This window comes from Populus euphratica, unplaced genomic scaffold (assembly GCF_000495115.2).
Source record: "Populus euphratica unplaced genomic scaffold, PopEup_1.0 scaffold6.1, whole genome shotgun sequence".
NCBI lineage: Eukaryota > Viridiplantae > Streptophyta > Magnoliopsida > Malpighiales > Salicaceae > Populus > Populus euphratica.
This window is the reverse complement of record NW_011499849.1, coordinates 2,305,714-2,317,192: the sequence shown is the minus strand read 5'-3', so window position 1 is coordinate 2,317,192 and position 11,479 is coordinate 2,305,714. Positions and strand designations below refer to the sequence as shown.

The 11,479-nt window shown below is 31.7% G+C and overlaps 2 protein-coding genes across 4 annotated transcripts; one reads left to right on the top strand and one right to left on the bottom strand.

Moving 5' to 3' along the window:
• Positions 1 to 1,170, top strand: LOC105120565 (transcription factor bHLH54-like). Its single transcript, XM_011018823.1, has 4 exons — positions 1 to 248; positions 343 to 582; positions 696 to 827; positions 923 to 1,170. Exons 1-4 carry the CDS (start codon positions 9 to 11, stop codon positions 1,013 to 1,015), a joined length of 705 nt encoding a protein of 234 aa, XP_011017125.1. The 5' UTR covers positions 1 to 8; the 3' UTR covers positions 1,016 to 1,170.
• A 3,425-nt stretch (positions 1,171 to 4,595) lies between these two features.
• LOC105120564 (interferon-related developmental regulator 1-like) lies at positions 4,596 to 8,977 on the bottom strand. Of its 3 annotated transcripts, XM_011018819.1 has the most exons (13): positions 8,591 to 8,976; positions 8,303 to 8,474; positions 8,119 to 8,199; positions 7,836 to 7,918; positions 7,636 to 7,751; positions 7,422 to 7,532; positions 7,144 to 7,253; positions 6,247 to 6,559; positions 6,092 to 6,169; positions 5,947 to 5,997; positions 5,750 to 5,839; positions 5,112 to 5,189; positions 4,596 to 4,863 (listed from the first exon to the last, which is right to left on the bottom strand). In XM_011018819.1, the coding sequence occupies exons 1-13, from the start codon at positions 8,598 to 8,600 to the stop codon at positions 4,813 to 4,815; spliced, it is 1,344 nt and encodes a 447-aa protein (XP_011017121.1). In that variant the 5' UTR covers positions 8,601 to 8,976; the 3' UTR covers positions 4,596 to 4,812. The 3 variants fall into 3 exon arrangements, with proteins under 3 accessions (XP_011017121.1, XP_011017122.1, XP_011017123.1); XM_011018820.1 differs by lacking the exon at positions 8,119 to 8,199 and having other exon boundaries at positions 8,591 to 8,977; XM_011018821.1 differs by lacking the exons at positions 4,596 to 4,863; positions 5,112 to 5,189 and adding an exon at positions 5,208 to 5,414 and having other exon boundaries at positions 8,591 to 8,977.
• Between the last annotated feature and the right edge of the window lie 2,502 nt (positions 8,978 to 11,479).

Below are 11,479 nucleotides of genomic sequence, written 5' to 3'. Positions count from 1 at the left end.
TTTCAATCATGGATGAGGAAAATATTGGCTTGTTTATGCCACTTTTTCCTGAAATTGCAGTGGCAGAAACTGCCTGTATGAATGGAGATATGAGCGGTGACAAAAAAGGAGATTCAGATGATAATCTGAAGCCAGCAGCTAATGATGTTCTGGCCAAGGGATTGCAGCTCAAAAGGAAGCTAGATGTTCCAGAACCAATAGCCAACACATTGGACGACATGAAGCAAAAAGCCCGGGTTACAAGAAATGTGAGTACATGGATTCAAGGCTACAGTAATTCTTTTTATGGTGGAGTTTTGTCTTGCTGTACTAGTTTCTAAATTATTATGATTTATAATGCAGGTGCAAAAGAGTAGGAAGGTTGTGCAGTCAAAAAAAAATCAAAAGAATGCACCAGATATTAGCCACGATGAAGAAGAGAGTAATGCTGGACCAGACGGTCAAAGTTCCAGCAGTTGTAGTTCAGATGAGGACAATGCCTCTCAGGATTCTGATTCCAAGGTTTCTGGAGTTAACAATTCCAATGGAAAAACAAGAGCTGCTAGGGGAGCTGCCACAGACCCCCAGAGCCTTTATGCAAGGGTAAGATACTAATTATTCCTTTCATATGAAAACGCGCGCGCGCGCACTTATGCTAGCACACAAGGAGCAATCTTTTGAGCATTTTATTCATGGTCTTTATAACAATCCTGCAGAAAAGAAGGGAGAGGATAAACGAGAGACTGAAAATCTTGCAGAATCTTGTCCCTAACGGAACCAAGGTTGATATCAGCACGATGCTAGAAGAGGCTGTGCATTACGTAAAGTTTTTGCAGCTTCAAATCAAGGTAAAGGCTCATATTAGTCCCTCACTGCTGCCAAATAAATCATCAATCTCTATCTGAATACACATGTTAAGCTCAATCTTATTAATTATTTGCAGCTTTTGAGCTCGGATGATCTATGGATGTATGCACCTCTGGCTTACAATGGAATAGATAATGGACTCAACCAGAAGCTCTCTATGTTTCTATGAGCGTGGAAGGAGCTGCTGGAAACCTTTTTTTAACGTTAATTTATCAACATTTTAGAAATGAGAAAAGAATAAGTATATCTACTATAATAAATAAATCCCTGCCTGCAATATATCACGCGGAGTAAAAACAACCAACGTGTTTCTATATTATAGCAATCCAGCCCGATCTGCTTCTTGCGTTTGTTACTTTATTAAACCAATGACTTTCACCATCACATGTTTGTAGAAGCAGGCGACAGCTTTTGCTTATGGTCATTGATGGATGATAATTCAGCTCCCATCATGCTGTACAATAAAATACCTCGTTCAACATGAAGACTTTCCTTCTTCTTCTTTTTTATTAAAACATTGATACAGCTCATCAGAATCCATGCCTTTTTATTTTTTTACTTTCACCCGAAACAGTTCTGATGAAGTCTGAGGACATTTCTCTCTCCAATTTCTTTAGAGGAAATTGTGTGAACATTTCAGATTAAAATAACCTTACTGGCATTGATATCAAATGGATTGTTTCAGAAAAGGAGGAGGATTGCTTCAAGTTTGCTGTCATGGTAAATTTACACGTTTAATTACATGAAATTTGGCATGGTCAAAAGACTTGGGAAAGATATGTTAGCAGAGGTGGGAAGCGTGGATTTAGAAACTTGACCACTTGGAATGTATATATATTTTGTTAAAACTCTTCAACTCTCCCGTAAGTCTTCGAAAATGAAACTCATATATAGAAGTGGTTTGTGTTTCTACAAAAATCTAATTTCTTCGTTAAAATGTTTTCGTTCTTGCTTAAACATTCCCCTGGATGGATTGTCGACGTGCTGACTCATCACACCAAATGTCAATCCAAGTCATGCAGATTGCTGACAAGTCAGATTCATCTCAGTTAACTGGTAGCATCCCATGTTGCAAGTCAGCAACCAGTGCCGAGGGGGTCAACATTTAGCTTGATAACATGAGCATTTAATTTGTTTTTTTTTTCTTTTTCTTCGTGAGCATTTTATTTTAGTTTTGTCACCAATATTTTATATAAAAAACCGCGAGACAATAAACCTGCATAAATCAAGTGATAAACTAAGAAATATGTCAAGTCGCAAGACGATAACCAATCCTTTACAATGACAATTTAGCTCAAATTTGATGGATACCACCTTGAATGAGTAGATTTCTTTTTCGAGAGTTATCTTTACTTGATAAATCGCGGAAAGATACAAACACCTTAAAATATGTGGGTGTTTTGTATAAGTGATAATACTTCATCTAAAAAAAATAAAAATAAAATTTAAAATTTTAAATTTTGTATTTATCCGATATGTTTACAATAATAGTGCATATTGATTTCTTGTATATAAATAAAATGTTAAGAATATTCATTTTAATGTTATAAAAAAATCAAAAAATACTATATTATTTAAAAATATATTCATTTACTAACATGCTTGTTAAAAAATAAATCTCAAGATATTTTAAGGCAAAACTTTATATTAGTAGGAGACAATCAATAATGAAATTAAATTCAATATGAATAAACATACATATTAAAACTAGTAGATTTTTCACTTGAAAGTAAACCATTAAACTATAAATAGATTTTTAAAAGAAAGATGAAACTAGATGAAACTATTGACAAATAAAAAGCAACATTTGTTGTTAAATAATTCAAACAACAAGAAAGCATGGACTATTCTAACACATTTGTTTATATCTAGAATAGTTTCTATATGAACATTAATAGTCATCACAACTATTAACAAACTTGGAATATATTAGATAAGTGTAAAAAAAACTTTATTAAATGGTTAATTTGTTAAAAAGTTTACATGTGATGACTTTGATTAAGAAATTTACATGTATCAACATGAGGGATTTCTTGTTAATGGCCAAGAAAAGAAAGTTTATAAGCTTGTTACATCATTATATGATTTGGAACAAGCACTTAAAAAATGAAGTTAAAATTTTGATAATGTTATTCTGTCAAATGAGTTAAAAATCAATGAATCTGATAAATAAATTTATATAAAAAAATACAAATAAAAGTTATATAATTATATATCTTTATATAGAAGACATTTTTATTTTAGACATTAATGATAACATGATCTAAGTCTACTATGAAAATATTAACTAATAAGTTTAACATGAAATGTTTGGGTGTTACAAATGTCATAATAGAAATGAACATTGCTAGGAAATCTGATGAATTGACATTGTTTCAATCTCATTATATGGTGAAAATTCTCGATAAATTTTGTAAAGGTGACAATAAAATGAATATAAGTGTTTATCTATCTAAAAATAATATTTATCTATCCAAAAATAAAGGTAAGGTAATAGGCTAATTGAAATAATCTTGATGTTTGCTATGATTTGCTCAAGACCTCGTATTGCATACTTGGTTAGCAATTTGAGCAGATTTATCAATAACTTAATTTTAGATAATTGAAAAGCAATTAAAAGTGTACTTAAATATTTAAAGTGCACCTTTGACTATGAGCTACACTATAATAGTTACTCGACAACATTTGAAAGGTTGAGTGATACTAATTAGATGTTTGACACTAAGAATTTGAAATTAGCGAATATATCTTTACATTTGATGGAGTTGTTATATCATGAAAATCCTCTAAACAAGCAAGTATTATAAGATCCACAATAAAATCAAAGTTTATTGCTTTTGATAAAGTTGGAAAGGAAGTCAAATGGCTTTGAAATTTCTTTAAGAATATTCCATATTGATCAAAATCAGTCTCAACAATTTGTGTCCTTTGTAACAATTAGTTTAGAATTGAAAAGGTACAAAGTAGTATGTATAACACTAAGTTATACATATATATTGTAGAAATAATATTATTAAACACTTGCTCTAAAATAAAATTATTTTTTGTTGACTATATAAAACAAAAAAAATATTATAGATCCGCTAATCAAATGTTTATCTAGAGAGTTTATACATAGTTTATCAGAGGGGTGACCTTTAAGCATTTAAAAATAAAATGATGTAATAATGGTAATTATGTCTAGTTGACCGGACATTTCAAGATCTAGGTTCAAATAAAAAATTGAGTTATAAAACATTTTTAATAGCCAAAGATTTTTATTTCCTTCCTATTCCTATGATAAAAATGGTGTTAGCCGCATCGTGATAAATTGAGAGTTATGCTTTTAATGGTTTTTATTTCTTGAGATACTAAGTGATGGATATCAAAATAATCTTAATGAAATTATCAAATCCAACCAGGCTAACCAGGAAGTATCCCTAGACAACCTATGTAGCGAGGCACTCGCTATTCAATACTCAAGCTTTAGAGTCCATGATCATTAGTAAAAGTGGACATAGAAAATCGAACTGAAAACCATGTAAAAAACATTCCTCTCAATCCACACACCGAAAATACCACATACCTCTTAAACCCCATCTTAACCACCCACTATCTCACGTCATACGTAACTTACGGTCCATCCTGACAACTAGATGCCAGCTGTTTCATGCTTGCGTTAAATCCATAAAATTTCTTTTTTGTTAGTCCCTCAAGGAATAGGTGCAGGAAATGGATCAATCTAATAAAACCATTTGCAAAAAATAAAATGAATGATGGTAATCAACGGAAACACATTCAGCAGTAAATTGCAAGCAAGGACTACACAGTACAATTAAAATGAATGATCTGATCTTTCAACTTGGGATAGCAATAATCTGTGTATATAAATCAACATAGCCTTCCCCAAAATCCATTCCTTTCGTTCGTACAGATGTCGATAACATTAACCCTACAGTCTGATAAATGACCAGTGGAAGCCTTTTCTCACATATCTTCATCGCCCATACCAACAGCAAAATGCCCAACGTTTCTATCCTGCAGAATCCAGGAAAGCGACGGGTCAACACAGAAGCAATTAATAAAGTCAAGGGAAATTTTTTAAAAAAATATTCTTGCACCCAAAAAAGAAGTGTAACCAGTAAAAGTAAAATGCCAAGAAAATAAACAATTATATAGAATAAAGCGCAGTGGTGCTTCAGTTTTGAAATGTTTCTCACACCAAAAGGAGCAATTGTGACCAGAAAAGCCAGTGCAATAACTATACTGAATGTAAAAGAACCAACCTTAGATAGCATCCGCTGCTTGTTCAGAAACTGGGTCCTGGCTTTATTGAGGACTGAGTTTGGAGACCGGAACATCCTCTGTAACAAGGAATGCAATGTATCAATATCTTGGAAGAAAAAACAGGCACAAAGAATGAGGTCGTCAGCAAAAGTAAATGTTTGTCTATTTTCCAGCCACCATTTTTACACCATGATTTCTTAGGAATGCTTTGCATTCTGGACCTGCTGATCAGTGCCTCAATTCAAGAGATTTGTAAGGGGGGAATTATTTCAAGGCTCTGGAGGTGGAGATTGCTATATTTGCTGTGATAAGAAAGAGTTTAGACTTGAATATGAACAAAAAAAATACACAAATGGATTAACAACCAAATATTATCATAAAAAGGAAGTATGGTTTAAAGAATGTCCAAGTTTTAGCACAATACTAATCAAATTGAAATTTCCATCTAAACAAGTTTACCTAGGCAAATATCCCAAATATAAGAAAAACAAATACTGTATTGAGTTATTGACACTCAAGAAGATGAATAGTTTAGATGGTGTAGACATAAGACAGTCTCACATCTTTAGGACAGATAAAAAAATTCCAGATTGAAGACTGTCATAGACAGCCAAGTTGAAAAGGAGAGTTGACTGACCTTTTCACCACTTGACATTTGATGTTCAACACCAAGGATATGCTTTCTCTTTGGCGTGAACCCAAAGACATCATGAAGGAATTCATTATCCTATATAAACAAAATTACTTGTTAACAGTATATAAAAGCAACACTGAGAAGGAAAATATGAAAGCAAAACATCACATCAGAGGCGAGGACAGGTCAAGAAAACCAACCTGCATGTGCTTAACAAACCCACCACCAAGAAAATGCTTCAAGAAGTTCAACTGTTAGAAAAACACAGACACAGAGCTTGAAAATCATAAACACAAACCAAGACCATGAATAGAAAATAAAACAAATGATCAAATAGAAAGAAACCTGTATAAGCTCAGACCAAGTTGATGTTTGTAGTGAATCTCCACCAATCTTCATTGAGATTTCAGGAGTGTAGCCATCCTGAAAACATAAAAACTTAACATCAGTACAAAAGCACATAAACAGTAAGACTCGCGAGGAAAGGAACAAATTATTACCTCCAAAAACTCCAAAACATCCTTGAACAAGTTCCTCTGGCTGTTAAGATCCTTCTTAGTGGAACCTTTTCCGCCAGCCTCGACAGAAAGACTTCTCACTTGATTTAGGATTTTTGATTTCAGACCTAGTATACGTGTATATCCTTCACGAGACTTATTTCCTTCTAAAACTGAGCCATCAGGGGGTGTTTTATTTTCAGCAGCAAACTTTTCTACACTTCCGGTCTCAAAAATCAAAGCTAGTGCTTCACCAGCAGAGATGCGTACAGATCTATCATCCTTATCTAGCAGGGTAGAGAGATAAGAAATGGACCTGCATCAAATGCAAGAAATGAAAAGTTGATTTCTTTATTGAAGTTTAGGTTCCTCATCCTAGAAACCATGACATGGGTACAGCCAACTATCTTGACAAAACTAACTATTCACCAACTTTTTCATTATGGACTATGCAAAATGTTGTGGGGACGGATAGCTTAAATGATTGTCAAATCAATTTCATTAAATGCAAGAAACCATATTAGGTTGCATTTGGTATGGGGTTAAAAATTTGGAAGGAAAATGTTAAGGGAGTACGCTTTAAAGGTGAAGTGTAAAGGAGTGAAAGGTTATGATGCTTGGTACGAGATGAAAACTTTAGGGATAAAAGTGAATCCCAATATAAATCAAATCAATATTTAATTTATAGAAAATTATACTTGTGGCCCAAAATGAGAAGTGTATGAGAAGAAAGGATAAATTAATATTAGATATTAAAAAATCAAGGGAAAATCACAAAAACTTTCTCCTTTCAACTTCATTTCACCCCCTCCCCCCCCCCTCGTAATACCAAATGATTGCCATATAAAAGAAAACAAGTACACAAAACAAAGTGGAAAATCAAATTTATAGTTTACTTACTCTTGCCAATCTTTGGAGTTAAGAGAACATCCATTCATGGTTGTCAAGAGAAATGTCCAAGCAGACACCACAGCTGTTACCACAACGGCAGGAGTTTTCACAGCAACTACCTAAAAGTGAAATAGGAAAATTGATTTGTAGATGAAACATAACCAATAACTACAGCATTGTACTGTTTACTTCATGGTTTGTGGTTTTCAAATCAAGTAATTAAAGGATAGAAGACGCATCATTAATATCGCCATAGAGAAAGCAAAGAATAAGAACTGATACATTACATTAGAGCCTAGTTTAGGATGAAGCAATTGCCACATGATTTGCATTGATCGTTCTGTTTCCTCAGTTTCAGTTGCACCAACAAATGTCACAACAGCCAAACACTCCAGTAACTGAAATCACAACCCAACAAAAAACAACAGAGATTCAACATCGCAGTAATTAATGAAAACTGGAGAACAATTAAAATCCCAAAGATTTGCCAATAATGGATACCGATACAGTCTTCAGGTAATCAGACTGAGCTTTAAGAGCTTGGGAAATAGGAGCTGCTGATTCTTCCAAAATTTCACGTGCATTATCCCCAGAACCAACAGTCAGAGCCAACAATCCTACAGCAACGACATGGAAGATCGGTAAGAGTTGTAAATACAGAGAAAGGGTAAAAGACGTGACGAGATAGGTTCAAGGCTAACCAATGGCATGGCATGCCAGAGCAATCTCTTTGCTAGACCCCTTCTTAATGGAATTAAGACATTGGTGCAGTAAAGTAGCAAATCTGAAGAAACAAACAAAACAAAATACATGTAAGAAACTAGGAATGAATAAGTATGACTGCTAACCGCACATTACCAAAAAGAAGAAAAGATAAAACAGAACTAGCTTCAACACCAACAAACCAATCAAAATATATAATTTGAGCAGATAATTAGTAACAGTAGATCATAATTAGTTCTTCCGACAAATACAAGTGGTTACTTTTTCTCAACAAATTGGAGCTGCAAATTGGTATTGAAAGCCTCAATAATCGCCGCCAAAGCTTTCTCTCTTGTCGAACCCCTTTATACACCAAAAAAAAAAAAAAAAACAACAAAACCACAAATTCAACATACATTGATCACAAACATGAGCATAAAAAATAAAATAAAAACCCGACACGAACCTCTTCTCGTACAAAGCATCTAGAGCTTGTTCTAGTAAACTATCTTTATCAACTTGAACATCGTCGCTCCCAGACACCGACATAAGATCAGAACGGATAGTTGATGATGAACTCACGCTACTATTATCATCACTACTATCCAACATCGCAACATTTTTTCGCTGATTATTACCTGCACAGCACGCAATTTTGATTATTCTTCGAATGGACCGAGTTTTTTAATTAAAAAAACCCTAATTTGACAAGTTCAACAAATATAGAAGAGCGAGAGAGAAAGATAGAACATACGCTTCCCCATCTCCGACGGCTGTGAGGATTATTACTATTGCTAATTGAGAAAGCGTTAATAAACGAAACAAGCTCTACTATGAATCTGAAAAATAATATGGGATTTTTTGTGAAAATAAAAGCTGCACATATATAATAAATCGAAACAAACTCAGAAACCCATTTGGATTTGGATTTGAACTGAATAAGGATTTTGCCATTAAATTACTTGAGCTGATTATAATAAAAGAGCAGAGAAAAAAATTCAGAGGATGATTATATTTTTTAAGCGGCCAAAGAACAAACGGAGGCTTCAGAAAAATTGAGAGGTTGAGAGAGAACGTTGAGTCAATAGAAAATCTCTTTCTTCACTTGAGGAGGAGGCTTTCAGGGTTCACATCGAGTGGTATGGAATATTCGTGGAGCCTGTAGTCGGTACAGCCAGCGAATTTTGTCAACTAGTACTTCTCATTGTTTCTACCGTTGGATTATGATTATGTGGATCCACGTGGGGCTAGAGTGATTAAGCACGTGGTTTTGTGTGAGACAAGCGAAACCGATCCGTTTTGTATTTTTCTTTTTTCTTTTCTACTTTTGGTGCCGTATTGAGTTTGAAGTGTACAGTATCGTGGGTGACCTTTTTTTTTTTTTTCATTAGTTAGTTAACTGCCCAATGGCTTTACCGGAGAACGTTATGATGATGTTGTTATTAGGAGACTCTTTGTTTTCGTTGATGAAAATGTGTATCGTATTTTTTTATAAAAATATTTTTTTATTATTTTAAATAATAATGTAAAAAATAAAAAATAACAATCATCATACCCTTACATTACCTAAATCTCATTTGATAATTCAACTTGATGATTTATTTAGCTGTTCTATGTTCTAGTTAGGAGTTGGTTATTTATGAGACAAATGTTTAAATATATTAATTTATAATATGGAAAATCTGATTAAAATTTAATTTAATTTAAATTTTTATTAATAATTTTTTAAAAAATAATATTATTTTAATTTATTTATTTTTTAAATGTTGAAATGATATTATCTTGGTTCAATATGAATTGATATGTCTAACTTGTAATCTAGATTATAAAACTACTCAAGTCTAATGATTTTATTTTTTAAAATATTTTTTATTTAATTATAAAATAATAAAAATAAATATTCACATAAAAAACCATATAAAAATATGAAAAGTAAATGTTATTTCACCGTCAAGTTTTTTTTATTAAATAATACATTTTTTTAAAAAAAACAGTTTTTTTATCATCATTATGGTTCGTTGATTAAAATATAGTATCAATAAAATAATAATGGCAAAAACTATAATGACTCGAACTAAAAAAGTAAACCACGTGTATTTTTAATTAAAAATCTGATTTTTTTTTTGTCATTTCTTATTTATTTTAGTGATAAAATTTTACGAGAAGTATTGTTTTTCAAACAAATACTTACTCAAATTGCGAAAACTTATTTATCCATCTTTTTTCATGGCTTTCTCCTCTTAAAATCTAGAAAATAAAATATAAAATAAATAAAATTCAGTGTTAAAAAGTAAAGCTTTTGCAAAAACAAATGCTAAAATGAAAAAAAGTAAAAAAGTAAAAATTATAGGGTTCAAATTGTAGTTTTCTACAAAAAAAAGAGAAAGAAGCATATGTAGATTGATTATGAATATAAATTAATCTTAACAGTTGTTCTAAAGACAAGAGTTTGGCTCCCCTCTAATTTCTTCAACTCCACTTTAAATTTGAGGGATGTAATTAAAAAAAGTAATTATTGTTTTAAATCCATATTTTTTCCCACTCCTTCTGTGATTTTTTCTATGATCTTAAAATGGTAAATTTGGAATCAATATCCAATTAACATACGAACGCCTTCTCTTTGCACAGTACTTTCTTTCATGATCTCTCCTAAACCAAGTGCAAAACATGAAAAAGACGCGCAGAGCAAAAGATACGGTGTTTTTCATGGTCAAAACAAGCAGCATCTCTTTCATTGTTGTTAACGGAGAGGCAAACTCATTTGCCTCTCTTTAAACCATGCCGTTAGGTGTCGAGTGATCGTCAAAAGTATTTTTATTTTGAACTGCTTGGCAAGATCATCACAGAACTGTTTGGTTTTTTTATTTTTTTATTAATATTTTTTATATATATTTTTCATATCATTTCATAGATTGATGGTCAAATAATTTTTAATAAATAAAAAATATTTTTTAAATAAAAAATACTTTAAAAAATAATTATCATTCCATTTAAGTACACCCTCTGTCTTACACGATTACTCCCTGTTTCTCTAATTTTCTTTCTTGCGTTTTCTTCCAAACTTGATTGGTGGCTTGTGTTCTGGATGGACTTGGCCTAGTTTTTTAATGTAAAAAAAATAATGTTCAAACATTACTATTGTTTTTTAAAGAAAACATATCAACGACTTCACTTATAAAACCAGTCCAATAAAATGATTTTATTTAATTATATAATAGAGTAACTAACGGTAGTAAATTAATTAAATTTTAAATAAAAAGATGATAATAATAATTAGAAAAAAAAAGAGAGAAAAATTATAAAGAGATTACCAAAATTTTAAATAAATACTATAACAGGGTGTGTGTTTTGCTATTGTTGCATTTTCTCAAGAAAAAAACAAAAAATAAATGGAGGCTACCAATTCAAAAATCTAATGAAATAAATTTTTAAAAAATTCTTTTAAACTTCATCACCTTTATATATTTATATTTTTTTAATGAAAATATCCCTTGAATCGTTAAAAGAAATTTTTATTTTTGAAAAAATAAAAAACAATAAAAATTTTAAGAAACTTGAAAACCCCATGAAAAAACTAAAAAAGATCAAACTGAATATATAAAAGAAAAAAATTAAAAGACAAAAAAACCCAATTACGTGGACC

What these genes read in the sequence shown, in the direction of transcription:
- LOC105120565 (XM_011018823.1), top strand. Translation starts at nt 9, where the DNA reads ATGGATGAGGAAAATATTGGCTTGTTTATGCCACTTTTTCCTGAAATT. An exon ending in CCCAGAGCCTTTATGCAAGG is followed by an intron (nt 583 to 695) that starts GTAAGATACTAA and finishes ACAATCCTGCAG; the next exon opens with AAAAGAAGGGAGAGGATAAA. An exon ending in TTTTGCAGCTTCAAATCAAG is followed by an intron (nt 828 to 922) that starts GTAAAGGCTCAT and finishes AATTATTTGCAG; the next exon opens with CTTTTGAGCTCGGATGATCT.
- LOC105120564 (XM_011018819.1), bottom strand. An exon ending in AAATGTCAAGTGGTGAAAAG is followed by an intron (nt 5,190 to 5,749) that starts GTCAGTCAACTC and finishes TCCTTGTTACAG; the next exon opens with AGGATGTTCCGGTCTCCAAA. An exon ending in AGCAGCGGATGCTATCTAAG is followed by an intron (nt 4,864 to 5,111) that starts GTTGGTTCTTTT and finishes TGGATTCTGCAG; the next exon opens with GATAGAAACGTTGGGCATTT.